The 24,165-nt window shown below is 48.0% G+C and overlaps 11 protein-coding genes across 11 annotated transcripts; 6 read left to right on the top strand and 5 right to left on the bottom strand.

The window, feature by feature from the left end:
* Positions 1-26: 26 nt before the first annotated feature.
* BDQ94DRAFT_185158 (serine hydrolase domain-containing protein) lies at positions 27-1,592 on the bottom strand (the record flags this gene model as incomplete). The annotated part of the gene is made up of 6 exons (XM_026774810.1): positions 27-264; positions 296-464; positions 549-849; positions 966-989; positions 1,050-1,102; positions 1,196-1,592. 6 exons carry the CDS (start codon positions 1,590-1,592, stop codon positions 27-29), a joined length of 1,182 nt encoding a protein of 393 aa, XP_026620222.1.
* Positions 1,593-1,880: 288 nt separating this feature from the next.
* Positions 1,881-3,575, bottom strand: BDQ94DRAFT_185157 (flavin-containing monooxygenase; the record flags this gene model as incomplete). Its single annotated transcript, XM_026774809.1, has 1 exon — positions 1,881-3,575. The coding sequence occupies one exon, from the start codon at positions 3,573-3,575 to the stop codon at positions 1,881-1,883; it is 1,695 nt and encodes a 564-aa protein (XP_026620221.1).
* Positions 3,576-5,389: 1,814 nt separating this feature from the next.
* Positions 5,390-6,598, top strand: BDQ94DRAFT_163844 (zinc-dependent alcohol dehydrogenase; the record flags this gene model as incomplete). Its single annotated transcript, XM_026769827.1, has 3 exons — positions 5,390-5,498; positions 5,558-5,848; positions 5,907-6,598. The coding sequence occupies 3 exons, from the start codon at positions 5,390-5,392 to the stop codon at positions 6,596-6,598; spliced, it is 1,092 nt and encodes a 363-aa protein (XP_026620220.1).
* Positions 6,599-7,952: 1,354 nt separating this feature from the next.
* BDQ94DRAFT_185153 (uncharacterized protein) lies at positions 7,953-9,857 on the top strand (the record flags this gene model as incomplete). Its single annotated transcript, XM_026774808.1, has 2 exons — positions 7,953-9,557; positions 9,651-9,857. The coding sequence occupies 2 exons, from the start codon at positions 7,953-7,955 to the stop codon at positions 9,855-9,857; spliced, it is 1,812 nt and encodes a 603-aa protein (XP_026620219.1).
* Positions 9,858-10,865: 1,008 nt separating this feature from the next.
* BDQ94DRAFT_154409 (uncharacterized protein) lies at positions 10,866-11,160 on the bottom strand. The gene has a single exon (XM_026768289.1). It carries the CDS (start codon positions 11,135-11,137, stop codon positions 10,898-10,900), a length of 240 nt encoding a protein of 79 aa, XP_026620218.1. The 5' UTR covers positions 11,138-11,160; the 3' UTR covers positions 10,866-10,897.
* A 13-nt stretch (positions 11,161-11,173) lies between these two features.
* Positions 11,174-12,461, top strand: BDQ94DRAFT_154408 (amidohydrolase family protein). The gene is made up of 3 exons (XM_026768288.1): positions 11,174-11,697; positions 11,750-12,227; positions 12,293-12,461. The coding sequence occupies exons 1-3, from the start codon at positions 11,260-11,262 to the stop codon at positions 12,436-12,438; spliced, it is 1,062 nt and encodes a 353-aa protein (XP_026620217.1). The 5' UTR covers positions 11,174-11,259; the 3' UTR covers positions 12,439-12,461.
* Positions 12,462-14,089: 1,628 nt separating this feature from the next.
* Positions 14,090-15,592, top strand: BDQ94DRAFT_185151 (NADP-dependent oxidoreductase domain-containing protein). The gene is made up of 5 exons (XM_026774807.1): positions 14,090-14,328; positions 14,391-14,477; positions 14,533-14,613; positions 14,670-15,240; positions 15,298-15,592. Exons 1-5 carry the CDS (start codon positions 14,204-14,206, stop codon positions 15,583-15,585), a joined length of 1,152 nt encoding a protein of 383 aa, XP_026620216.1. The 5' UTR covers positions 14,090-14,203; the 3' UTR covers positions 15,586-15,592.
* Positions 15,593-16,646: 1,054 nt separating this feature from the next.
* BDQ94DRAFT_119243 (major facilitator superfamily domain-containing protein) lies at positions 16,647-18,459 on the bottom strand. Its single transcript, XM_026763729.1, has 3 exons — positions 18,111-18,459; positions 17,778-18,036; positions 16,647-17,724 (listed from the first exon to the last, which is right to left on the bottom strand). The coding sequence occupies exons 1-3, from the start codon at positions 18,363-18,365 to the stop codon at positions 16,745-16,747; spliced, it is 1,494 nt and encodes a 497-aa protein (XP_026620215.1). The 5' UTR covers positions 18,366-18,459; the 3' UTR covers positions 16,647-16,744.
* An 844-nt stretch (positions 18,460-19,303) lies between these two features.
* BDQ94DRAFT_175837 (uncharacterized protein) lies at positions 19,304-20,145 on the top strand (the record flags this gene model as incomplete). Its single annotated transcript, XM_026772569.1, has 2 exons — positions 19,304-19,544; positions 19,625-20,145. The coding sequence occupies 2 exons, from the start codon at positions 19,304-19,306 to the stop codon at positions 20,143-20,145; spliced, it is 762 nt and encodes a 253-aa protein (XP_026620214.1).
* An 860-nt stretch (positions 20,146-21,005) lies between these two features.
* On the top strand, positions 21,006-22,386 carry BDQ94DRAFT_163838 (uncharacterized protein; the record flags this gene model as incomplete). Its single annotated transcript, XM_026769826.1, has 5 exons — positions 21,006-21,541; positions 21,597-21,674; positions 21,731-21,801; positions 21,999-22,223; positions 22,337-22,386. The coding sequence occupies 5 exons, from the start codon at positions 21,006-21,008 to the stop codon at positions 22,384-22,386; spliced, it is 960 nt and encodes a 319-aa protein (XP_026620213.1).
* Positions 22,387-23,083: 697 nt separating this feature from the next.
* On the bottom strand, positions 23,084-23,804 carry BDQ94DRAFT_154403 (2,4'-dihydroxyacetophenone dioxygenase family protein). The gene has a single exon (XM_026768287.1). It carries the CDS (start codon positions 23,734-23,736, stop codon positions 23,194-23,196), a length of 543 nt encoding a protein of 180 aa, XP_026620212.1. The 5' UTR covers positions 23,737-23,804; the 3' UTR covers positions 23,084-23,193.
* Positions 23,805-24,165: the final 361 nt, after the last annotated feature.

The raw sequence follows: 24,165 nt of genomic DNA, 5'->3' as shown, positions 1-24,165 counted from the left end.
GAGATTTTATTTTTTACCTCAACATACTAGCAAGGTCTTCCCCTCCGAGCCTCGCTTAACCCTGCATAAACCTGCCTCTCGATTTCCTCTGCCAGAGCAAACGCCTTCAGATCGCCGAACGGTAGAATCTGGGCGCAAAAAATACCGGCCAGCCCATTCTCCCGATCACACCACCATCGGAGATTTGGCAGTCCCGTCCACTGGGCTGTCCCGATCGAGCGACCTGTATCACCTCCACTCAGGAGGAAAGTCAGACCCCCACCCCTGGCGATCTCCATCGACTGTTGGCTGTAACCCAGTCGCAGCCGTCGTGAGCTCGGGCTTCGCAGCCGGCATATGCTTTCTATTGAGCGGGGCCAGATGAGGGATCTGGTTGCGGAACATCTCGTCCACAGTCTCCCTGGAAAGTAGCTGTGTTCCGGTTAGAGGACAGGTGCCGCTATTGAGGAGGGTCGATAAGATTCCTGGAAGACATTCTGTGTGAGCTCTGTTCTTTTTCCGGGTGTACCCGGCACATTAGGCATTTAGGGGCAGAAGGGTCTCCTTACGACAGTAATCATGTGCCGTTGAAAAACATCCCGCTCCGCCACTGAAGCAAAAGGATGATGGGCTGTCATTGGGATTCTGACCGATGGCAAGTGAGCGTTGAAAGGGGTGCTCCTTCCGAACATATAGCTGGCCATTGCTATCTTGCTGATGCATGCAGGCCATTTTGGCCTGATTCGCTTCATTGGGGACCATTGAAATGTGAATTAACCTGAGAGGTTGGAAGATGTGCTGTTGCATATACTCGTGCAAGGTCTGACCGGTAACTCGCTCGAGGAGGAACCCGGCCCAATCCACCCCGATCTATAAAAGGTTGCATTTCCATTATTAGATGCACAAACTGTATTCAAATGTGTTTGATGATGCGATACTACGTGGGTTGCGACAGACGATGATGGGTAAGGAAGGGGCATACTTACCCCATACTCCCAGGCCTCGCCAGGCTGATGGATTAGCGGCTGGAGAAAATCCTCTTTCTGTCCCGAGAACTCATTATATCCTGCTGGCCTGTTGTGATCCCGCAGATTGGCGTCGATGAATGAGTATCCAAACCCAGCTAGCAGCAGTTAGCCCGATCAATCCATGTATGTCCCATACAATATGTTATTCCATATTTATTTATTTTCTACTTATGGAAAAATCAACAAACCTGTATGACTTAATAGCATCCTCAACGTGATATCCCTCTGCTTCTCAACCAAGCGACCGTCTGGCTGGAGAACACGCACATGGCGAAGCTCTGGACAGTGGCGTTGTACGATTTCGGTATCGTCGAGTGTCAGCACGCCCCGCTCGACAAGCTGCATACACGCGATACCAGTGATCAGCTTTGTGCAGGACGCGATCCAGAATAAGGTGTCAATTTGCATGACCCCAAGATGGTCATGGCCGTGGCCGCGCTGTCCAGCGGCGTGGGCAAATACTTGGTCGCCGTTTTTATCCACGACCATAGCCACTACACCTGGAAGGTCCCTATCGGGTCCCGCGCAGGCCATATTAATTAGCCGGATGAGACCTTCAGTACTGGGTGAGGGTAATTTGCACATTGCCAGAAGTCATGCAAGTCTTGGGTGGGGAGGATGGAGAGGGTGATGGAAGTCCAGGTATGCGAAACAAGTGACCCTAAATAAAGGAGGACATTTAATAGGCGAGGCTTAATTCCGCATCTAGCCTGTCAGTCTGTGTTTTTTTCATCAACACATCCCTCGCCACAGTTCCGCACCAAACTAGACTTACTACTTGCCTTCGGCCGTACTATGGCTATAGCTAGGACCCACACGTAAAAACCACTCGGCTATTATGGAGTTGCATCAACCATTTCTGTACTATGTACATCAACGAAGAGTTAAATGGAAATCATGTAGATCGGAATCCAGAGCCTCCCGAGACCTTTGTCGATAGCGAGGCAGACCCCCCATGAAAAACAATGGCTCTACCCGCCTGCCCGGAATGTTCGCGCCCATGTACCATGAGTTAGCCGTGGGAACTAGTGTGTTCTCCGCGGCATCCGCTACTTCGTTTATCCAGGCTTGTTCTGCCTCTTTCTTTACGTCAATAAAAGCCACATGGCGCCTCTCCATCTGCCTAATAATGTCCATTATCCAAGCAGCCTGTAGCTCGATCGTGGTAGGCCCGTTCGAAAATACGGACGGAGAGTGAGCGCTATAGGGCAAAAACATATTCGGACACCGGCTGACCATCATACCGAGATAGGACGAGATTCCTCCCGAGTCCCACCGATGGTGGAGCGGAACGCCATCAGCGTCCTTGATACCCATTTCCCTAATCCCACCAATTACAGAATCGAATCCCGTGGCAATTGCAATAATATCGACCTCGTGGGTCCCAGAGTTTGTCATTATACCTGATGGGGCGAGTCCTAGGATCGGCGTTTCTCGGACATCTATCAAATGAACGTGGGGCTTGTTGAACTGCTCGTAGAAATCATGTTCCAGCGACGGCCGCTTCGCACCAAATGCATGCAGTGGCGCTAGCGGTGCGAGCAGGTCCTTGAGCTTTGGGTCGTCGATACGTGCACGTGTCTTGCGCGCCCAGAAGCAATACGCCTCGAGGTTGGCCTCCGCATTGCTCATGAGGTCCTGGTACGAGGCATTCCAGAATCCCAAGCCGCCCTGGGCGTATAAGCGCTCGTACGTCGCTTCCCGATGGGCCGGCGTGTCATCCATAGCGTTTCGCCAGATGCAGTCGGTTGACAGGCCTCCGAACGTATGCAATGACTTTTTGAACACGTCCCGCCGCTTCCGCTCAGAGACCTCGGAATTCGGCTTCTGCACGGAGGAGTCGAGGAATCGTTCCTGACGCATCGGCAATGCGGTATTTGGTGTTCGCTGAAACACATAGACCTCGTCGGCTTCCTTGGCCCATTGCTGGATAATCTGAATCCCCGTCGAGCCCGTTCCAATGACCGCAACGCGCTTGCCCCGAACATCGACACCGCAACCACCGCTACCGTTCGCAGGCCACGCAGACGAATGGTAGATCCGCCCACGGAACGAGTCTAGGCCATTCCAAGCAGGTATGTGCGGTTTCGAGGCAAAGCCGATGGCGGGGATAAGATACTTGGCGCGGACCCATGTGCCGCTCGCAGTTTCCACGTACCATCGGGCACTGTCCTCATCGAACTCAGCCAGGACAACCTTGCAGTTGAACACGCAGTCCTTGCTGAGAGACAGTTCCCTGTCAAGGTGAGCGAAGTACGACTGGAGCTCTGCGTAGCCGGGGTATTTCTCCTGCCACGTCCAGTTTCTCCAGGCCCTCTCCATGGACAACTCATATCCCGGCACGGGGCAGTCGACCCGTGCTCCTGGGTACCGGTTGTTGTGCCACGTTCCGCCAAGGCCGGAGCTTTCCTCGAAAACACGGACATTCAGGTTCAGCTCTTCTCGGAGCTTGTATAACAGCAGGCATCCTGAGAAGCCAGCTCCAACAATGAGAGCGTCAAGATCAAGGTCGTAATTGCTCCGTTTTGGGCGGCCGTTACCAGACGGGGTAGCTTTTGTGGAAGGCATTGTAGAAGGAGTGATTTTGGTTTATACCGTGCGAGGAAGTCAAACATAACTGACCAAGATTGCGAGTAGAGGGTTAGATCAAGCATGTCTTATTTATCTTACTGTCCTCTGCACAGCTACTATGGGCTACTACTGAATCTTGCGAGATGATTCCAGTTTCACATCTACTCAATTACAACCCGTCGAGTACCCCCACCCTAACGCAACGAACTGCCTCGGCAGCAATGGATCTTTCGCATATTAACATACAGCGGATTTGTTCCGACGACCTATGATTTTCACCGCAAACTCGTGATTCCGTGTCTTTGACTGCTCGAATCATAAGCGAACACAACCCCGTCATATGTAGGGGTTGGCATTCTGCAGCGTGTGTCACTAGACGCTTTACGGATTGGGGTGTCTAGGTTGCTTCTGGAGCTGTCCCACTCGCCAATTGCGTTGCAGTGGCTCTGGATAGGCGATCGGGTGTAGCGATAGTGATATCCAGGTAGATCCCTCTGTCCGGGATGATCTGTTTCGCCAATGGGATTACCGAGTTAGAGTGGGGGTGGCACCCACAATCCATGAATGAACTGACATGCGTTGTTCGGTGTCGGTGCATTAATGTGGCGGTTGATCCTCCACAGTAACCTGTTAGCGTCACAACTCTCCACCCTCCCCACAGTATTCCCAGAGTTTGATCAATGTGGACCTCTGGTGACCGCTTGTATTCTGCTTCAACACCGAATTTACCGTTAAGTTGTTAGCTAGGTATATAATCACCCGTTAATTGCTTGCCTCTTAGTTGCTTGCTTCATCGCTGGCCTAGTTTATAACTAGTTTAGTGGGCTGCTCACTTGCCTGCTCAAGGGTATTTTGTTTTAACTTACGCCCGGGTCGGCCACCCATGTAATATCATACAAAACTCCTCTTCTTCAGTAATATTAAAACCTCTTCATTACTAAACCTTATGCGAGCCCAGTATCGAGCATGAAGATTGTAACAGAAAAAAAATAATATATAATTAGTATTTTTTCACATTCTCAAAGCCCGTTGATTATGACGATAATAATATATAAATTTTCTAAATAGTCAAACAGTATCCTATAATATCAGAAAATTGTGTGGAAAATGAAATAAATATTTTATTATCCGATATATGTGTATACAAAGTTCCAGAGCAAGGTTTAGGCAATGACTGAGATATATTAACATAGAGAACTTGTCACTTTAAAGGTATAGAACTACAGAGGTGGCCGACCTGGGCGGGTGGCCGGCGCGGCCGGGAGTTACGTTAGTAGTTATCATTTATTATAACTCGCTAGTACACCCGAGCACTTACTTTGCTAAATGAATGGATGCATGTTTCCTAACAGCTGTCAATGCTCCAAAATGCCCTAATCTGTGGATTTGACAGAGATTTTGTGCAGGGATACTAAGGATTAGAGTTACATACAGTGCTAAACACTGCATTTGTGCATTAATTTGAGGATCTTTCGTGCAGTTTTCGTGGTTGTCATAAAGCGGAAAGGTTCCGGTATCGCTGGAGCATGAAGTCATATGCGGAGGTTGGTCGCCAAACCCCACCAATGATACCATGCAGAAAGACCGGCCTCTCACTACTATGTGGTTGTCCCTGGATTATACACAGCGGATTGGCACTTCTTGGTAGAAATGACCTGCGGGGAAATGCCGCGCACGGACCGACCGGCACCTTTCCGCAGATCCGTAGCATCTCTACTCTGTACAGAGTTGGTTCATAGGTTTAAAGTAGCCGGTTGGCTGCCTGGAGTTTCCTCAAAGCGGCAAATTGGAGTGTTCAAAGCAATTCAATCATGGCTGCATCTGAGACCAGCATTCCTTCCCACTGCAAGGCGGGTGTTGTTGTCAATCCGGGGCCCAACTTTGAGGTCCGAGTGGAAATGGTAGAAGTACCGCAACCAGGTAAACTTTCGAGTCCTCTTCAAATCACACTCCGCCGGTTCTGTCGCTGACATATACAGGCCCGGACGATATACTCATTCGTCTGCGAGCTACAGGTATCTGTTCATCCGATCTTCATATGATGCAAGGCGACCTTGATATGCCGCCAATGTCAGCTTTCGGCGTTCGATCACCGGGTCATGAAGGAGTAGGCATCGTAGTCAAGATCGGTGCAAATGTGCGCAATTTTAAAGTCGGGGATCGAGCTGGAATCAAGCCACTGATTGACACGTGTGGAGCATGCGAGAGATGCTGGGGGGGCAAGGAGATGCACTGCCGGAGTGGTATTCATACAGGGCTCATGGCACCTGGTAGGCTCTATGAGATAATACGTACCTCTGAGACCTTCTTGATCTAACCCGGCGATAGGAACATATCAGCAATATATTGTCTCCCCCGCTCGCTATGCTTCACCAATTCCGGATACCGTACCCGATAACGTTGCTGCTCCTATCATGTGTAGCGCAGCCACTATGTATAGGTCTTTGAGAGAGTCTGGGCTGAAGGCCGGAGATTGGGCTGTGTTTCCTGGTGGTGGCGGTGGTGTGGGTATCCAGGGAGTCCAAATTGCCAAAGCAATGGGAATCCGCCCGATTGTTGTTGATTCCGGGGAGACCAAGCGCGCTCTGGCTCTGGAGATGGGTGCCGAGAGCTTCGTGGACTTCAAAGAGACGACCGACACAGCAGCTTCTGTCATTGCTGTAGCTGACAACATTGGGGCTCATGGGGTATTTGTCACGGCACCTGCTGCGTATCGAAATGCATTATCGTATCTGGGAGACCGCATAGGGGCTATCGTGATGTGTGTTGGACTGGCCCCGAAGGACTCAACGACAATCAGCAGTGATCCTAACTTTCTTATTTTTAACAATACGACCATCAAAGGAACCCTGGTTGGGAGCCGCAGCGACGTTGCAGCGTCGTTAGACTTAGCTCGCCGAGGACACTTGAAACAGATTTGCGAGGTATATCCCATTGACCAATTACCTGAAGCAGTGAAAAGGCTCCGGACAGGCCAAGTTGCAGGCCGTATTGTCGTGAACTTTGACCTTGCGAGCTAAAGACACTTTCGTCTATATAGCTAGTCTGGCTAGCTGTCGAAATATCTTCGTTAAGAAACTCCTCCCTTCCGCCCGATAGAAGTTACTCAAATTGCCTCGTAATTATGGTGTAAGATATCCCAAAAAGAGAATTGGATAGGCACGCGTGCAGGCACACTACAAATGCTGCAGGAAGTTTCTCATACATCAACATTGATGCGTACTGCTGATCATTACATGTTGGGAATTCTTCGCTGTAAACATAATTCCCGGCCGGTACGCTCACTCCGGTCAATCCAATCACAGAACTTTCTAACTATAATACCTGAGATTGTATTCTTTAATGACTTAGGGAAGTGTTGTGTCCATCATTCAGTATGCTAGCCTAAGTGACCGAGTGATGACGCGCACAGGAAACTCGTCCCTCAGCTGTTGCCCGGATACACGGTTCCCTCGGCATCCACGTATCTTGTTTGTTTCTGACATTGATGCCTCGGTGCAGTCATTTTCTGAAGAGTAAATAAATTGAGTCACGGAGAGCGAGATTGGATCCGTCCCTTGCGGCAGTCATTCGGCAGTTCATAATTGACCTCGGAAATATGATAAATAATAAACTTCAGTCGGATGTTTGAGAATGATGTTCATGCTTGGCTTACAGTGGGGGTGGGACTACTTTACTCAATCCCCCACGATAGATTTACGTACGATAAATGACAAACTATTGTGGTTTACATTGTAGTTCAGGTGGATACCTCCCTTTTTTCCTCCGCATTCATCCCTGTAAACGTCAACGCCAGCATACCTCGCTCTTCCTTCACCTGGCGGAAATGCGAGTGCATGCTCAAGGGAGGTTCCCAGCGTGTGGCACATGGTTCCTGGCAGTCTTCGGTAATATTTTTCTAGAATAGACCAAGAAATTTGCAATTAAATTGAACAGGAATCCTCTGCTAAATATCCTGTGTCGGCCATTGATTGAATCTAGGTAGCTAATCCCAAACATTCACTCAGAAGTTGGATCCGCCACAAAAATGTCCTCTCTATTGCCGCCGGAAGGATTAACAGTAGAAACTATAAAGGCAATATCGGATTGAACTTCGAACGCCACTCCGGAGTGACACCTGCCCCCCATCCGCAGTTGACTTCCTCCGTCAAACACCATTTACAAAGTAAAGGATGGACCTGATGGTCCTTTTGGTTACAATTCGAATATACTGTCTATCAGCAAATAGTAGAAGCGAAGAGTGGGGTATCAGTCATTCTTCTGCCGAGGTTCCCCACATTTCCCAACTTCGACTCTCCTCACCTCAACCAGCCAGACCGGCACAATCTTTCCTCAAACAAGCCGTCCTACCTTCAGACTCTGAAGGTGGAAAAGATGATATTCAGATGCAAAATCTGTTCCGCTCAATTTCAGCGAGATGATCATCTCCAGCGCCATCAACTAAGTCACTCCGAACCACGGTACAAATGCGCGGACAAGCAATGCGGGATGCGCTTTCACCGTCGAGATGCGGTGAGACGGCATGAAAAGTCACATCAGCGGAGTGGGACACAAAAGAGAAGGAAACCTCGACGAGGCGTACTCCCTTGCCCTCGCGTTTCAACGAGGATAGATACTCTTCTGCATCCTGGTGACGTCGTCAGAGTTGGGAGCAACCATGACGACGCACGGTCGCAATTCTTCACAGTCGACGCAGCCAGCGTGGATTTTCAGGCCCGACTACGGGCTTGTCCGAGTCTGCAAGCCAAAAGCACTGGCAAAACAAGTGGAGTATTGCTGGACTGCCGTAAGTGCGCAACTACGAATATGCTTTGCGATGAGTGCATATCGTGTCTCTTGCCTGCAACAGGTCTTGCGGAGGATCACTTCAGTGCGTTTCAGTTTTGCCTGCAACATTTTGTGCGAGTCCATACTCGAGAATTTCCATTCCTGCACTCCTCTTCCTGGCGGACGAGCTGGGAGCTGTCTGGAAAGGCTCTTGCCATGGCGGCTATTGGCGGTTGCCGAATCCCATCTTATGGCGGGCATTCAAGACTCTACTTCGATTTGGCCGTTAACCAAGTTAAGAGCTTTACGGCCTCCCTGGACGGCGCGGAGTATCAGGATGTACCCGGTGCAGCGACATGGAATGACACATATTACAGAAGACTGCTTACCAGTTTCGAAACCTATATCCTGCTAATCAGGTATAGCGTATGGTCCGAGTTTGCAGACCTCCGTGAATGGGGGATAAAAACGCTTGCTGATCACGCTATCACGGTGATGCCTAGGCTTGCAAGAGTCATGAGCGATAATTCACACAACAACTCCACTTCATGGCTAATATGGTTACTGCTAGAAGAGTCGAAGCGTGCGTTATGGTGTTTCTATTGCCTCGCCGTTAAATGTCGGCACTTTCTGCATTATTCGATATCAACATGTGAGGTCGTCGTCGGGAACATACACCTCCCTTGTCCAGATTCTCTCTTCGAAGCCCCTGACGAACAAACATGGATAGGACGTAATGACTCAAATGCGCCGCAACACCTGATCGGCTTAACCGTCCCGTCCCAAATAACATTCTACTACCTCATGTCTCAAGAGCCTATGCCTCAGTTAACGCCCAACAAGGTTGGCACCTACACCAGCCATATTCTCCTCTGCAATCTCTTAAACACTTATGAAACCGGCCGGACTAGTTCCTGGAACTTCACATCCCTCGATGCATATCTAGATTCAGACATATCGTGTTTCCGGCTTCGCACTGAACTCATCCGTGCCCTGGACTACTGGAAATGGCTATTCTGGCGCGATCCGCACGAACTTTGGCACTCCAGGCACCCAGACCATCAAATAAACAGCATGATGTTGTGTGTGTACCTAGAGGCACAGATGTGGAGTTCTTCAAAGCCTCATCTACTCAGCGCGTCGCGTCGCCGAGCAGGTGCTCAACTTGCGTTTGACTTGCTGTCTCTTATCTCTCGTACTGGAATTCTCGAGGTAAGCACACAAAGCAGAGAACTTACAACACTCCGGGGCCCGCATTAGTAGCTGTAGCTTGCATTCTTGCTTCTTTTCCGATTCTCTTCTCAGTATGCTAATACCAACTTTTGCAAACATTCCTCTAGGTTGGGGCGAAATCGCCGTTTTACGTTGAACCTGTCGTCTACTTCTGCACACGCAGCCTTGGCCGGGCAATGCTCGCCTGGTACGATAGTCTTGGAGATGGTGAAAGTACTGGAGGCAGGGCTACAGATGATGCAGATTGGATGTTGTATGACAAGATTCTGGAGTGCTTGAATCGCCTACCTGGGACACTCGATGGATTTCCTCTCCCTCGGGTCCATGGTGGACCCTCCTCTCCCACACCACCATCTCCTCTGTCTCTTACTAATTCCCCCAGAGATGCCATTGTTAGAGTATGGAGCCTTATTACAGGCGATGATAAATTGGCAACTGAAGGTTTTTGACCGGGAAACTCTTATAATAGAGTTCGAAAGCACGGGAGAGACCTAGGATTCTATCCGCACTCCCTGCGCCATATACGCCTTAACAAACCCTTCTTCATGGCAGGTGGGTGTTAAGCCAGATACTTTAGACGCTCTACCCAATAGCTCATTCACATTGGCTACTAAATTCATCGATTGGAGCACTAGCTAACTTAGTTGCAAGGCATAGCCAGAAAGCCAGCTATAATGCTGCTGCCTGGGGATACCTCTTGCCCTGCTTGATCAGTCTTGCAGACGAGAAACTAGATGTCTAACCAGAACTTTTAATATAAGAAGCTCCAATGGAAGGGCTTAAGTGTGCTTACAAATATTGAGTCAGGATACTTAATAATAAAATATAGTTAAGGAGAGCTTGTCAAGGAAACATAGCCATTAATAATTATACTAACACAGGGGAACTTCTATCTCCTAGGTTATTTCCATCTCAAGATCTAGGCGTCTGCGAGAAACACTGAATATTTATGTTGGCGGTTTAATAGCTTGTGGTTGTCTAGTGAATACTTGATCCCCAATAGACAAATGCGAATTCTCTAGAGGCTCTCTGGTTGTTTATGGAAGCTGGCTAACATATATTGTTTGACCATCATTCTCTCTTACACTTGCTAATTTTACCCCTTGTCCTTGAGATGGCGCATAGCAACCCTAATAAAAGGCTAATTTACCTAGCCTGCTGGAGCTGGTTACCTCAAAGAAGCCTCTAGATGAGTTATTCAGCAACTTTCGTGCATTAAGGTTGACTTTGAAAGACTACTGTTAGGGTGGAATGTCTGGCAGAGAACACACAACCTTTTCTTGAGATGCTAGATGAGTTTTATTATGCAGAAAGAGTCTCTAGGCTATACAGGGAGTTAAAAAATAGTAATTAAGGAACTGATCATTGCCTATCCACGGGTTTGCAGGGTGGTCTGACGCCAAGGTGGCTTCAGCATTGGTGGATGTGAGTGGCGAGGTCCGCCCATTAACGCCTGGTCCAATATGTGTCAAACCGCTAACAGTACCGGCGGCCCATTGGCTTCTCGATAGTCGGAAACCGGTTGCCTCGGCACCCAAGCTTAGTGCACAATTTACCATCCGGACACTATACTTCGTCCGAGACGCCGGACTATCCGTCCTTTAAGATCTCCCAAAGTCGTGGGCGAACCTTCCTTCACAATATTCATGTTTCCATGTCCCAGTCGTAACATCTGCCCTTCATGCCGTCTATTCAATCTCTCTTCCTTAGCGTGGTTTCGGCATGGCTGGTCGCAGGGCATACCCTCCGGGCCAGCAACATCAGCACCGGCTACCGGATCGATGTGCACTCTCATGTGATTCCTCCAGTCTGGAGAGAGGCCTTGATTGCTGCTGGTTTCCCGGTAAAGAATGGAACGCTGTATACTGACAATTTCCCGGTGCCCGACTGGACGCTGGAATCACACCTGGCCACGATGGACACCTTAGGCATCAACTTCTCGACCATCAGCGTGAGTGCTCCTGGGGTCTACTTCCTGAGCGACCCTAGGGAGGCACACGCACTGGCCCGGACTGTCAATCTCGCCATGCACAACTACACCCAAGCCCATCCCACTCGGCTAGGAGCGCTCTGTCTGCTGCCCCTGCCGCACGTGAAAGAAGCGGTAGCCGAACTGGAGGTACGTTGATTGCCAGACAGTAGCAGAATCTTGGCTAATACACAGCTGTTAGTTTTGCCTTGATACGCTCAAGTTTCCCGGTGTGGGCATGTACACGAATGCCAATGGTACCTACCTGGGCGACCCTTCTCTCAATCCTGTCTTCTCGGTTTTGAATGAGCGACAGGCCACCGTCTTCGTCCACCCGGCGGCTCCAGGATGTCAGTCAGTAAGCCTGGGCTACCCGTTCCCTTTGACGGAGTACCCATTTGACAGCGTGCGCGCAATGGAAAACCTATTATTGAAGGGCCAACGCGCGGAGAATCCCAACATCAAGATGATATTTGCTCACGGTGGGGGCGCCATGCCCTATCTAGCCAGTCGGATTGCCGGAATGGCGTCCATGTCGTTGCTTGGGTCTCTGAACATGACCAAATCCCTGGCGGAGCTGGCAGGGTACTACTTTGACACGGCGTCTGCCACCTCAGCAATTCAACTCTCTGCCATGAAAAGCTTCATTGGGGTGGACCAGATTCTGACTGGAACCGATTGTAAGCCCTCCTCTTGTTTTCAGCACTCTTGTATCCAATCGATGAGGGATCTAACAATGTCTCAGACCCGTATGTTCCCCTTGCGCAGAGCGAGGAGGCACTCCCTACCATCCAGGGCAACGGCGACTTCACCGATGCCGAGATGGCGCGCATCAACCACCAGAATGCGCTATCACTGTTTCCGCGCGTTGCCAAGGTGTTGGGTTACTAAGCTCTTCCTAACATTAAGCATTGAAAAAAAAAAAAAAAAAAAAAAAAAAAAAAAAAAAAAAAAAAAAAAAAAAAAAAAAAAAAAAAAAAAAAAAAGAAAGAAAGAAAAAAGAAATGCGTTTATGACACCTTATAGAGTCTTTAGTCCAATGCATGCTTCTAATGAGTGTTCTGTGTGACATCAAGTAGAAGAATCGTGGAAGATGATCCAATTTAAGGAGCAAGAGGCTGTCCGGGTGAAGATATCCGAGCGGCCCAAGATATATTTATATTGCCTGATGGTGTTAGGTCAACAATAGTAGTACTTTATCCCACGCCTCACTATTTCCGATGACCGCCAGATAGAAATTTGACAGCCACATTCACCGAAACACTTCCATTAGTACAGGAGTAGGAGCGGTGCGAGAGCCGGCCATGATTTGGTCACGGAAGGCATGTGCGGCCTGAGGCAGGGAGGTGCGCGGCCCGAAGATCGACACGCGGCAAGATTGCCAGCAAACTCGACTGACCGGGCGATCCCCAGCAACACGACACAGAGGTTCGGGGTTGTTGGATACAAGCCAGGCGTTTCATTAGTCTGACATGTTGTGCCCGGGTAGACTACTACTGGTACTATATCCATCTCCATCTGATAATCTTCCGATCGCATCTGCGAGTGAATCCTCTACCGGAAAGCCACAATTGGGAAGGGAGAATAGCAGTCACCCGCATGTCCTAAATGAGGGCGTCCCTGACAGTTGAAGATCCGGGGTAATTATGGGGAGGGCCTCTCCATGCACAGTTGGTTCCGACGCTCAATCTCAAGTGGAGGCCGCCTCGGTCGCTGCTCACATTCAGTCCCGCTCAAAGCCATGCGCCAGACAAGAGGAGCACAGTAAAACACATCGGTAGATCAACTGAAGATGGGTAGTGGTGATGCTACATATGTTGTGCATATGTTGGGGTTAGCTTTCCTATCAAGCCCATTGCACTGTCCGGGAAGGAATGTACTTGAGGTTGTAGTGTAGCATCCACGGATGTAAGCCCACGGGTTTATCGGATTTATCTCACATGCCATCTCAAACAATACTTGTAATCAGAACCTTTCCATAGACACGAATTTTGCAAATGCAACTATCGATTATGCCCCGTCTTTGTTGTTGGTCTTCTGGCCGGGACACGAAGAGGACCCTGGATAATTGACTTCCGCCCCTTTCCGCTCGGGTGACCGCTACGCAGCACGGTAGGTTGGTGGGATGCCACCAATCACGTAGCATACCTTGCTTGAGGTTCTGGTGAGACCAATTGCAAGTGAGTGTCAGCAAGTTGCACCTTTAGATGGGTGGGATCTCCCCGCTGTGGGTCGGTCAGCACTTACTCCTCTTCACGGAATTAACGGGGATACAAGTCTGAGGGCATCGGCTGACACCCGAAGCACGTGAAGCAGCTTCGTATTGCCAAAGACAACTACAGCATCTACACTAGTGCTCAGACGCATTGACCCGAGTACGAGTCTAAATTGCTGTTCCATTGATTACAATCAATGGGACGGGGATACTGGTTCAACGGTAAATCCGATGACATCAAGCTTCGATCCACTAAAAGCGGCATCTGGTGGAGACTCGGCGTCATGATCAACGTATCGCCATGTCTCCTACAACTTCTGGCCTGGAGGTAATCGGAGTTTATGGATATCGCCGCCAATTCTCAAGACATATATAGTCGACCTCTTCCCCAGATATCATTGAAGCAGCAACGTCCTTATACACTCTTCATTAACTACCATCATGTCTATCTTCGCCCCCGCCCCCAAGCCAGCCAGCCGTCTCGGCTACCACCGCGTATTGGCACCCTCGGCCGGTGTCAAGGTCTCCCCACTGTGTCTGGGAGCTATGAACTTTGGAGACTCATGGTATGGCAGACGTCTTGTCTTGAAGTGACTGGTCAACTAAGCAGATTCTTGTTGGTTTACAGGAAGGACTTCATGGGAGAATGCAACAAGGAGCAGACCTTTGCACTGCTGGATGAATTCTACAGGCTGGGAGGCAACTTTATCGACACGTACGTCACTAATACATATATTGTCTTTGTAATATACTAACAACAATTACTAAAGGGCCAACAACTATCAATTCGAAGAATCCGAGAAATGGATCGGAGAGTGGATGACCGCGCGCGGGAACCGCGACCAGATGGTGTATGTATCAATGGGTCTCCATCTTTTCACACTAAATCTGACACCGGATCCATCAGCATCGCAACCAAGTACACAACCGGTTTCCGCACCGCCCATCGGGACACCGAGCCCCTGCAATCCAATTTCGTCGGCAACTCCATGAAGAGCATGCGGGTCTCCGTCGAGAGAAGTCTCAAGAAACTCCAGACTGACTACATCGACCTCCTCTACCTGCACTGGTGGGACTTCACCTCCTCCGTGGAAGAAGTCATGCATGGACTCAACAACCTCGTCACATCGGGCAAGGTTCTCTACCTCGGTGTCTCCGACACCCCGGCCTGGGTTGTCGTCAAGGCCAACGATTACGCTCGGGCCAACGGCCTCCGTCCTTTCTCTGTGTACCAAGGAAGATGGAACGCCGGATTCAGAGACCTCGAAAGAGAGATAATTCCCATGTGCAGAGACCAAGGAATGGCGATTGCTCCCTGGGCACCGCTCGGCGCGGGCAAGTTCAAGTCTGCGGAGGCGCGTAAGAGCGACGCCGAATCTGGCAGTGCACGTGCCGCTGAATTGAGCGAGACTGATATCAAGGTCTCGGATGCATTGGAGAAGGTTGCGAACAGGAAGAACACCACGTTGCATGCTATTGTGAGATTCCAATCCTATTAATGCTATGTCATGGAAACTAATCCGAATGATCAACAGGCTCTAGCTTACGTCATGCACAAGACACCTAACGTGTTCCCCATCATCGGTCAACGCAAGATTGAGCATCTCCGGGAGAATGTGGAGGCTTTGAGCGTCAGCCTCTCCAACGAGGACCTCGATGAGATTGATAGTGCATCTTCGTTTGATGTTGGCTTCCCGATGAACTTCATCTACCGTGACTGTTACTCTTCGCGCAACACGGCCGCCGATGTCTGGTTGACCAAGGCTGCTGCTCTTATTGACGCACCTCCTCATGCGGCGCCTGTGCAGCCTCGTCAGGAGTAGATTCCTGTTTGTAGTATTAACGATCAATTTCACATCAACGAAGCCTGGTTATGTCCATTATTGGTAGAGAACAATAAAAAAAAAATCTCGGTATACTGCCTATGATTTAGAGACTTGAACTCTTTATACAATACATAATTAGATTAATTATCCATATTTGTGATGATTAGAATAAGATAAAATATACTATTTTCTTTCTTCTGATTATTTTTAGAATTAAGAAGATTAATCTTATATTAATTATTTAGAAAGATATAAATAATCAGGATAGATATCTATTAATCTGAGTATATCTTATTTATATTAAGATTTAAAAGAGTATAGCGGGTAGGTCTTGGCGCCAGAAACAGTTAAAATAATTAATTATCCTATTTTTAGCTGTTCCGCGGTCAAATATTAGAAATTCTTATATCTAAATGTTAACCTGACAGCAGGTATAAATTTTTCCATTAATCTACCCTACCCTGGCCGTTAACCACTCTAATTAGAAAATTATTTTATATCCAACTTTTTTAAAACCATTTTTATCTTTTATAATTAGTAGTAGGTAACTGGTTTTAGCCAGACTTATATATAAGATTAAAAAAAAATTTTTTTTATCTTAATTAAAAAATAGTAGTAATAATAATATAAATTTATTTTTGAAGTATAATTTCGGATTGCCATTACGACGCCCAGAACAGCCACGCATCACGTGACCATCTACCATCAGTCTACCATCGGAGGTATACTCGAGGTATACGGAGATCTTAGGGTCGACCACCGGCCTACCCTAAATAGTATATGATATGGTATACAAAGAGTAGGATATATAAGAGTACTCTCTTATATACTTAGCTAGTTCAGTTCTTCGTGCTCAATAACACTGTCTTTAAGTAACTATATATTTGGGAGCTTAGCTACAGAACACTCCTCCGTACTTACTTATAAATAGCTGCGCGGCACTATTCGGCCTTACTTCTCTTCTCTTATCTAAATCCAGTTGTTCTTAGATAGTCATCAGCCTGATACCCCTTCAACCCAGTTCGACGGTATGTAGACCAGTGAAGCTAAGCTAACAGGGACAGAGGAGCGATCCTAGGGTTTGACACTTTCTTGCTAGACGAGGGAGATTCGTGAAGTCACATAGTTCTATAACTAGTGAATAAAGTTTCCAATTTCAACTATTCTGGCTTGCCCTCCTCCACTGCTGCCCATAGATTAATATCGCCCACACAATGGGGCTCAATATAGTTAGGAGGCCAGCTATCACTGTATAAGCCCACCCAACTCCAATCCTCTGTATCAGGGGTAGAATAAAAGCAGCACTTCCAGCCCCAAGTAAGCATCTGACAAGGTTGTTTGCTGCGCCTGCTGCTCCGGGCTTGTCAGATAAAAGATCAATGAGAAGAGTACTGAGCGCATTAAACGTCGCTGTCGCCGAGAAGCTCAGAAAGAAGAGGAACGTCAAAGTCGCTCCCAGGCTGTGTGCTTTTTGCAAGATCCACCCATAACAAACTAGCAAAGTACAATTGAGATATAGAACAGGCAATGCGACTTGCAATCTTGCAGCTTCTATTGGAAACCCGTGTAGGTCAGTGTCGTTACGGCTGTCTGTGACGATTCCTTTCAGGCGCGCATGCCGATGGTAGTTAAAGTTGACCAGCTTTCCCATAACCGCCGCAGCGCCGCAGCTTCCGACTCCCATAGGAATACAACAAAGGCCGATTTGAAGTTCATTCAATTTGAATTGCGCGGATAGTTGGGAGGGTAGAGCTGCAGCCACAGCTGCCAGGCTAGCAAAAATAAGTCCGCTGTAAAGAAGGATTGCTCCTTCCTCCTTTGATAAACAAATTTTCAGGGAAAGGAGCAGAATAGAAAAGTTGGCAGCCCATCCTTCTCTGGTACCGTCTCTGGGGGTAAGTGGAGTGGAGCTGGTATTAGTGGAAGAAAACACGGGCTGTGGGAAGATCCTCGATCGAGGCGGAGCGAACGACCCGTTTCCCACAATCATCCTACATGTCTCAGGAATGAACAAAACAAAAACGATGAAGGGGAGGCCTGAAAAAATAGCCAAGAACCAGAATATCCACCGCCAGCTGACAGTGTATACCAGAATTCCTCCAAGGACAGGGCCGACCGATTGGCCGACAAATGCACCTAAAAATGAACTTAGAGAGGAAACTAAGAGAAGACCTAAATTTGCCACTTACCAGAAAATGTATATCCAATATAGCTACCTCTTTCGGCCGAAGTTACAGTGTCTGCAATCACCGCGTTTGCTAATGCCCCTGTTGCTGAACTACCCGCACTCTGGAGGCATCGGAGGAGTAAAAGCGCAACGTAATTGCTTTGCAGCGCGAGGCCAATATTGGCTGCTATGAAAACTATAAAGCAAATAAAGTATGCAGGCCGTCGGCCAGTGACGTCAGAGAACGTTGCGATAATCGTAGGTGAGATAGCCTGAATAATCTAGATAATTTTAGTTTTGAGTTGCACTAATCGGTGTTGCAATATACAGTTTCTCTTGTGTAAAGCTTACCTACCATATACGAGGTAAGGGTCAGATTCATCAACGACAAAGATGTATGGAGATCAGTTGCCAGGGTATTCAAAGCAGGATAATAAATATTGCTGGCGAGCGGAGAAAAGCACGCAATCACAGTAACTGCGGCAATGATCCATTTCTTCGCTTGCGAATTGAAGATGGTATATGGCTGTTCAGCTATCTGAATCTGTTCCTGTGCCTCATCCATCTTGGGTAGGTGCGGTGATTCCTTATTGTCACTGTGGACTGACATGTCGGAGGGCTTTTCGTATATCTGACTCTAATGATCGTACTGCATTCGTCGCAAACAGGACGGAAAGCTGGACCATAAGGTAGGGATGACTCAGGCATTCAGTAAATTGGGAAGAACTCTTACTGACTCATTCGAAGGTACTAATAGGACGCTGGTCGGAACAAAGCTGTTCCGATCGACATGGGACACTTACATCCTTGTCAGGATAACCGTCAGCTCATTGGCCCATCTGACAGCCCCGATATCAGGGGTGGCTTGAAACTTTGAGGGAATTATATCCTTGTCAAGATAACACGTTAGCTCATGTGAGCTAAGGAGGCGGCACCACAAGAGAGGAGCTGACGTACTATCTTGACAGGTATCATGCTATCTTGTCCAATGTTACATTTGGGGACGTTCAAGTCCGTTCAGAGGAGCAACTGCTGGTTAGCCTTGTTTGTTTGGATGCTTCGCAGGTTCCGAAATGGGAAGATGCTTGTGGCCGGATGCCCACAAAAGGCCCAACTCGCATCCTCGTAGTTTTCCTCCTTTCTCTTCTCTCCTAAAGCCTTGATTCTTTCATTGGATAGCAGCGAGACATCTGTCCTCATCTCGATTGGCTCGTAACAACAAGGATATAATCCCCTCAAAATTTGAAGCGTGTGGGGTAATGTCACCTTACTATCGGGGCTATCAGAGTGGCCAATGAGCAACGGCATAGTTGAGTGCTTAAAGCCCCAAAGTACAGATCTTTATGTCACTGGTAATTTTGATGCTTTGCTGCGATATCCAAGAGTCCGAAGAATACTGGGAAGTGAGGGGATAAATTTGTTCAACATCTCATTATTTTGGTGAGGTACTATATTCAAAGAAATCCAATCCAATCCATTGGATAATCTGTCTACATTTTTCAGACCGTGAACTATTTCTTCTTCCTGAACTACTCCAAAACTAACACGATGGAGTTCGACAAGTCCATATACGACGAAGTCAAGCACAACACCAAGGTCATCATCAATGATATCGAATACCAAGGTTTTGGAGTTGGGAAAGCCAACAATGGTCTTCTGACCTCTCAGCTCAACCATGATCTCAACTTTGACCCGGAAATATTGGCTGTGCACCTTATCGTGGGTTATCCATCGTACTCTGAGTACAAAGAGGGAGCCACAGACTTGTTTAAACCCTCCACTCTGCTCGGTAAACCATCTGCATTCCAGACCCGATCAGCCGCTATGGAAAAGTCTAAAAAATATATTGACTGACAGGATGATAAATAGGTGGTTACAAATACCAACGGAAGTATCGCTTCAGCAATGGTGCAACCTTTTCCAGTTTCCACAATATCAGCTTCGACAAGAAGAAAGGACTGAGTAGCTGCTTCACCACCCGCGACTTTCCCAGCGAAGCATTTGCTGGACAGACCTGGGATGTACAGGATTTAGTTGAGACTTTCATTCCATCTGGACCAGGCTTGATCAAGTCCGTCATAGCAGTCGAGTGGAAGGGAGACCAGCGCAATCTCTCCGCCGTTATTGAAAGTGAATATTATCTCAATCACAATCTCGAACTTCCGGGACTACACTGGCGTAATGTTACTTTTCGTACTGACAAGGCCGTTAAGGGTATCTATATTCAAAGTGAGAAGATTACTATTCATCGTGACTTGAAGGAGGTTGGAGGTGAACCTGAAAACCTTCTTGCGAGACAGCTACCTGTCGAGACCAAAGGCAGAGAAAAAGCTCGCGAAGAAGCTGAAGCAACGCAGTTGAATGCTGCTGTTGCTGTCTCCACGTTTTAAGGATAGTTATGGGAGGGACTCTGAACTACTTTCCCCATACGCCTTCCGCTAGTGATGGATAACCTATTTGCCTGTATCTACTCTTATACGCTCGCTCCGTAAATATATCTTGAATCTTGTCGGATGATTGAAGGTGGAGTCTTACTTACGTACGTTTTTTAAATATAAATTTACTACTAGTCCGGGGGACGATTGGGGACGATTGAGCCTATCTACTTAAAAATTGGTATGATGGTACTCAATCCATTAGCCATCAGCATATAATTTAGGGTAGCTATTCTCGAAGATTACTAACATGAGGTGGAGAAGAGGAAGAGAAAGAGAGAATAAATAGAAAAAAAAAAGTAAACATTTCATTATATATCATCTTAATCCACACATGAGGTCCACCACTGTCATCATACCAGTTGAGCGACATCCGCTTGAGAATATCTTACGTTAACTAGTAAGCAGGAGTATGTTTAGTTATCTTCCTGTAAACCAATCATCAGCCCGATTAGATTCCAAACCATAGAATTACCACAACATCGAAAACTGAATAAAGAGTGTAATAATTGAGATGTATAAAGATCAGAGAGTAAGGCGTAGTGTTTGCCTCCAGTGAATGTTCAATCATTGTACCAGTAATCACCAAAGCTAAGCTAGAATTTGATTGGCTGGGTTAAGGCCCCCGCTGGCCGTGCCTCTATCATCATCTCTAGATCTCCCTTTCTCTCGTTCATCTCCTCACCTCTCTGGTCTGAGCCCAATTCAATTTATTCATCTTCTCCGCAGATAGTCGCTTTCATTACTTTCAGAATTTCACCAGTCTGCGGTACTTGTTACTTCGACATCTACTGTCGCTACTTTCTAATACCATCATGCCATCGCGTTGGTTTGCTCAAAGCGAGGTCGCCCCTGGTACTATCATCCAGATTAGGAAGGCCAGGTGGGTAATTCGCGAGGTAGCTAGTGAGCACTGCTTCCAGCTCAACCCGGACGATCTGCGGGACAAACATGACCCCTCCTTGGCCTGTACTCGTCTCGTTTGCGAGACACATGGACCGGATGGCCCTGTTCAGGGTCACATGCGTTATTATAAGCAGATTTCCATTGAAGGAACTGAAGCTGGACCTCCAACCACACGAGCCGAGCAAGCAGAATCCTTTTGTCCGATTGAACTAAAGCACCTACGCACCTTGACCCAGAAGAGATCAACCATCACCCCCCGTCTGCTGGACAGCAAAGAAGACAAGCAGGATAATACTGGCTTTGTTCCCGGCGGGTTTGTCACTTGGGTTGTTTGGGAAGCGGTACCAGGACTCCAACTGGGTAATGATGTCGGTTCTGCGCCATTCTGGGGTTTGAGTCGGGACGAGCGGGATGCAGTGCGTCAAGCATTCAAAGAGAGCATCTGGTTTGTGGTCCTAAAGCCTTTCCCGCTCGCCCATACTTATAACGTACTGTAACAGCAAGCTTGAGATCTGGGGACACCTACCTTACCCTGAACACGCTAAAAACCTTGTGTGGGATTCCACCACGGGCAGTTTGTGAGTCCAGCAGTCCAGTCCATCACTTCTCTTACTAAATCTGTATTGTTACATAGGTACTATGTTGGATTCCTCCTCACCTGCAAGGGCGATCCACGAGCTGTCTGGTCTCCTGCCAAATGGGCAGGTTGGGGCTTGGCAAAACCGCCAAAGGAATGCCGAGATTGGGATAAGTCTACAGAGGGCTGGGAGCTCTAGTCTCTTCTATTCCTTAATGGGGATATGCTCATGTACATCTAATCACGGAGCCATAGCTTGCAACAAGAATGATATTTGGGGATTGAGAATAGTAAGTGTAAGCTATTTGTGGGATAGAATAGACAGGAGGCGATATTAATACAGATGGAGTTCATATGACAATATCCAGATCGTTCTACACCGTCCATCTGTTCGATATATTCGTTGTCTACCATTTTCTTCAAGTTGGCGCAACTACGATGCGGGCCCGACTAGCTTCGAGCAGTGCAAGCAGTATGATCGGCGTACCTGTAGCATATTGCCGCGGTATTCCAAGACCCTTCTCACGGCGCAGAGTGCTCATGCAGCAGCGTATATCACAATCCAAGACTTCACCGCGGGAGTCACATTGCGCATGGTGGCTCTATCGGACCTGGGCTCAGAACAATGCTTGCATGCTAAAATAGGCGTTGCAAATTCAATAGCTCTGCAGGGACACTCGCAACATCATCTGGGGGTTCTTCACAGTCGGTAAGGATCCTAGACAGATTGTTTTGTCTCATACTCAAACGCGAAATGCAAACTCTACTCCATAGTTCACCTCTCCATATGAACAGCCCAAGTCCGAAAAAACAGCTTGCCATTAGAAAATTCTCAGCACAGAACATATCAAAGTACCAACCAACTTGTACCCCACGCAGATGGCTTGTTTGACCAACCCGTCGGGATCCATGAGAATACCCAGCTTTCGCAGAGAAACCTAGGTGGCCTGACCGTCCCTCAGGATGCCCCCGGGACTCATTCTGTGGTCGACCCCGACGCCGGCCAGGCTACTCTACCATGTTACCCCGAAATTGATACGGCACTCGAGGCAGTACAACAAGGTCTGTTTACTGTCCCTAACAATCAGCCTTCTTAGGAACAAGAATATATTCTACCCAAATTGAGTCCAGTAAAGTAATGTGGGAGACTTCCAATTCAATGGCTCATCAGACCAGTAATGCTCTGAATCCAATTGACTCGCAGTTCGATGTTTCCAGCCAACAGGTGTCAGCAACCAACTTCATAGGGCCGAACAATTTCAATCTACGAGCCCAACGGCTTCTGTAGCCGACCCTGCCAGCCAGGATCTCAATACTCTCCACAATATGCTCTTTGGTCAGAGCTGGGTATGGAACCAGACAGATCCCTTTCAATAGATTGCAAAAGCGAAAAAAACTTTTCATTACTTCTCTAGTGACATTGCTTCAAGTTTTCTTTATCCGAGCTTTGTACTTCCAAGCGCCATCGGCGTATCGATATAGGTAGTAAACATGCAGCAACAATACATACACAAAGCCTCTCATCGAACAAACTGATCAACATAGTCCGCCCCAAGCCCAACCTTCTCATAATGCGCCCTCGCACTAGCCAACTTCGAAAACACATCCTCTACCCCCAGCGCATTCCCCACAGGGTCAACATAGATATATGCACCAGTAACATGAAACAAAGTAACCATTTCCTCGACCCCATCCGGGACCTCAAGCGTGTGAATATCACCCGGAGGCTCGAAAGCATGACTGCCCTCCGTCGCCCACCACGGGTGCTCAAGATAGTGCCATTTGCCTCGTAGAACCGTTGCGTGAACAGGGCCGGTATGACGGTGACGGGACAAGATACCCGAGCGACGCACACGAAGTAGGTTGACGAAGTAACCCTGAGTGACGTTGAATAGAATAGGACGGAACCAGACGTCTGGTGCTTGGGGAACCCATAATCGTTCGTCAAAGTCCAGGCCCACGATATTTGGTACGACGAGATCCTCTGGGACGTTGGGGAGAGGGTCTCCTTGGTAGGGAATAGCTGTAGCTTTGGGTCGGTCGGTGGCGGAGGGAGATGTCATATTGGGATTTTTGAGACGGGAGGCGGAGAGTCGTGATTGAGGATGTTTTGAGGTTGGATGAGGTGTATTAACACAGTATTAGATTTGCATGTCAAATAGGACCACTTATATATTTATGGATTGTAAACTACGCTTTGAGAGGCACTTTGTCTATCTTAGCTGATCGGGTGTGGCGCGACACAGCTGGACGTTTTCATTGGGTGCCTTTGTCCGGTGGGAGTGGGTATGTGTAGCGTTCTCCGAGTCCGGTGGAGATTTCAGTGACCTCGGCTCGACTTGAGTACTCTGCACTCAGTTAAATCAGAATTCTCGGGCGAATACAAAGCTTCAAGGAGAGGAAAATGGCTTCGTGCGTCATTCCATTACAGTTTATTTGTTGCGTTATTTCAACTCAACATTCCCTCATGATATTTGACAGTGATCTTGAAG

This window comes from Aspergillus welwitschiae, assembly GCF_003344945.1.
Source record: "Aspergillus welwitschiae strain CBS 139.54b unplaced genomic scaffold BDQ94scaffold_66, whole genome shotgun sequence".
NCBI lineage: Eukaryota > Fungi > Ascomycota > Eurotiomycetes > Eurotiales > Aspergillaceae > Aspergillus > Aspergillus welwitschiae.
Note: the sequence above shows the minus strand (reverse complement) of the source record. Positions and strands in the feature narration are given on the sequence as shown.

Bases quoted from the DNA above. Each gene is read 5' to 3' on its own strand.
- BDQ94DRAFT_154409 (XM_026768289.1), bottom strand. From the start codon at position 11,137: ATGGTAAATTGTGCACTAAGCTTGGGTGCCGAGGCAACCGGTTTCCGA.
- BDQ94DRAFT_154408 (XM_026768288.1), top strand. From the start codon at position 11,260: ATGCCGTCTATTCAATCTCTCTTCCTTAGCGTGGTTTCGGCATGGCTG. The intron at 11,698-11,749 runs GTACGTTGATTG...CACAGCTGTTAG, and splicing joins AAGCGGTAGCCGAACTGGAG to TTTTGCCTTGATACGCTCAA. The intron at 12,228-12,292 runs GTAAGCCCTCCT...ACAATGTCTCAG, and splicing joins GATTCTGACTGGAACCGATT to ACCCGTATGTTCCCCTTGCG.
- BDQ94DRAFT_185151 (XM_026774807.1), top strand. From the start codon at position 14,204: ATGTCTATCTTCGCCCCCGCCCCCAAGCCAGCCAGCCGTCTCGGCTAC. The intron at 14,329-14,390 runs GTATGGCAGACG...GTTGGTTTACAG, and splicing joins ATGAACTTTGGAGACTCATG to GAAGGACTTCATGGGAGAAT. The intron at 14,614-14,669 runs GTATGTATCAAT...CGGATCCATCAG, and splicing joins GGGAACCGCGACCAGATGGT to CATCGCAACCAAGTACACAA.
- BDQ94DRAFT_119243 (XM_026763729.1), bottom strand. From the start codon at position 18,365: ATGTCAGTCCACAGTGACAATAAGGAATCACCGCACCTACCCAAGATG. The intron at 18,037-18,110 runs GTAGGTAAGCTT...AAAATTATCTAG, and splicing joins TGACCCTTACCTCGTATATG to ATTATTCAGGCTATCTCACC. The intron at 17,725-17,777 runs GTAAGTGGCAAA...GTTCATTTTTAG, and splicing joins TATTGGATATACATTTTCTG to GTGCATTTGTCGGCCAATCG.
- BDQ94DRAFT_154403 (XM_026768287.1), bottom strand. From the start codon at position 23,736: ATGACATCTCCCTCCGCCACCGACCGACCCAAAGCTACAGCTATTCCC.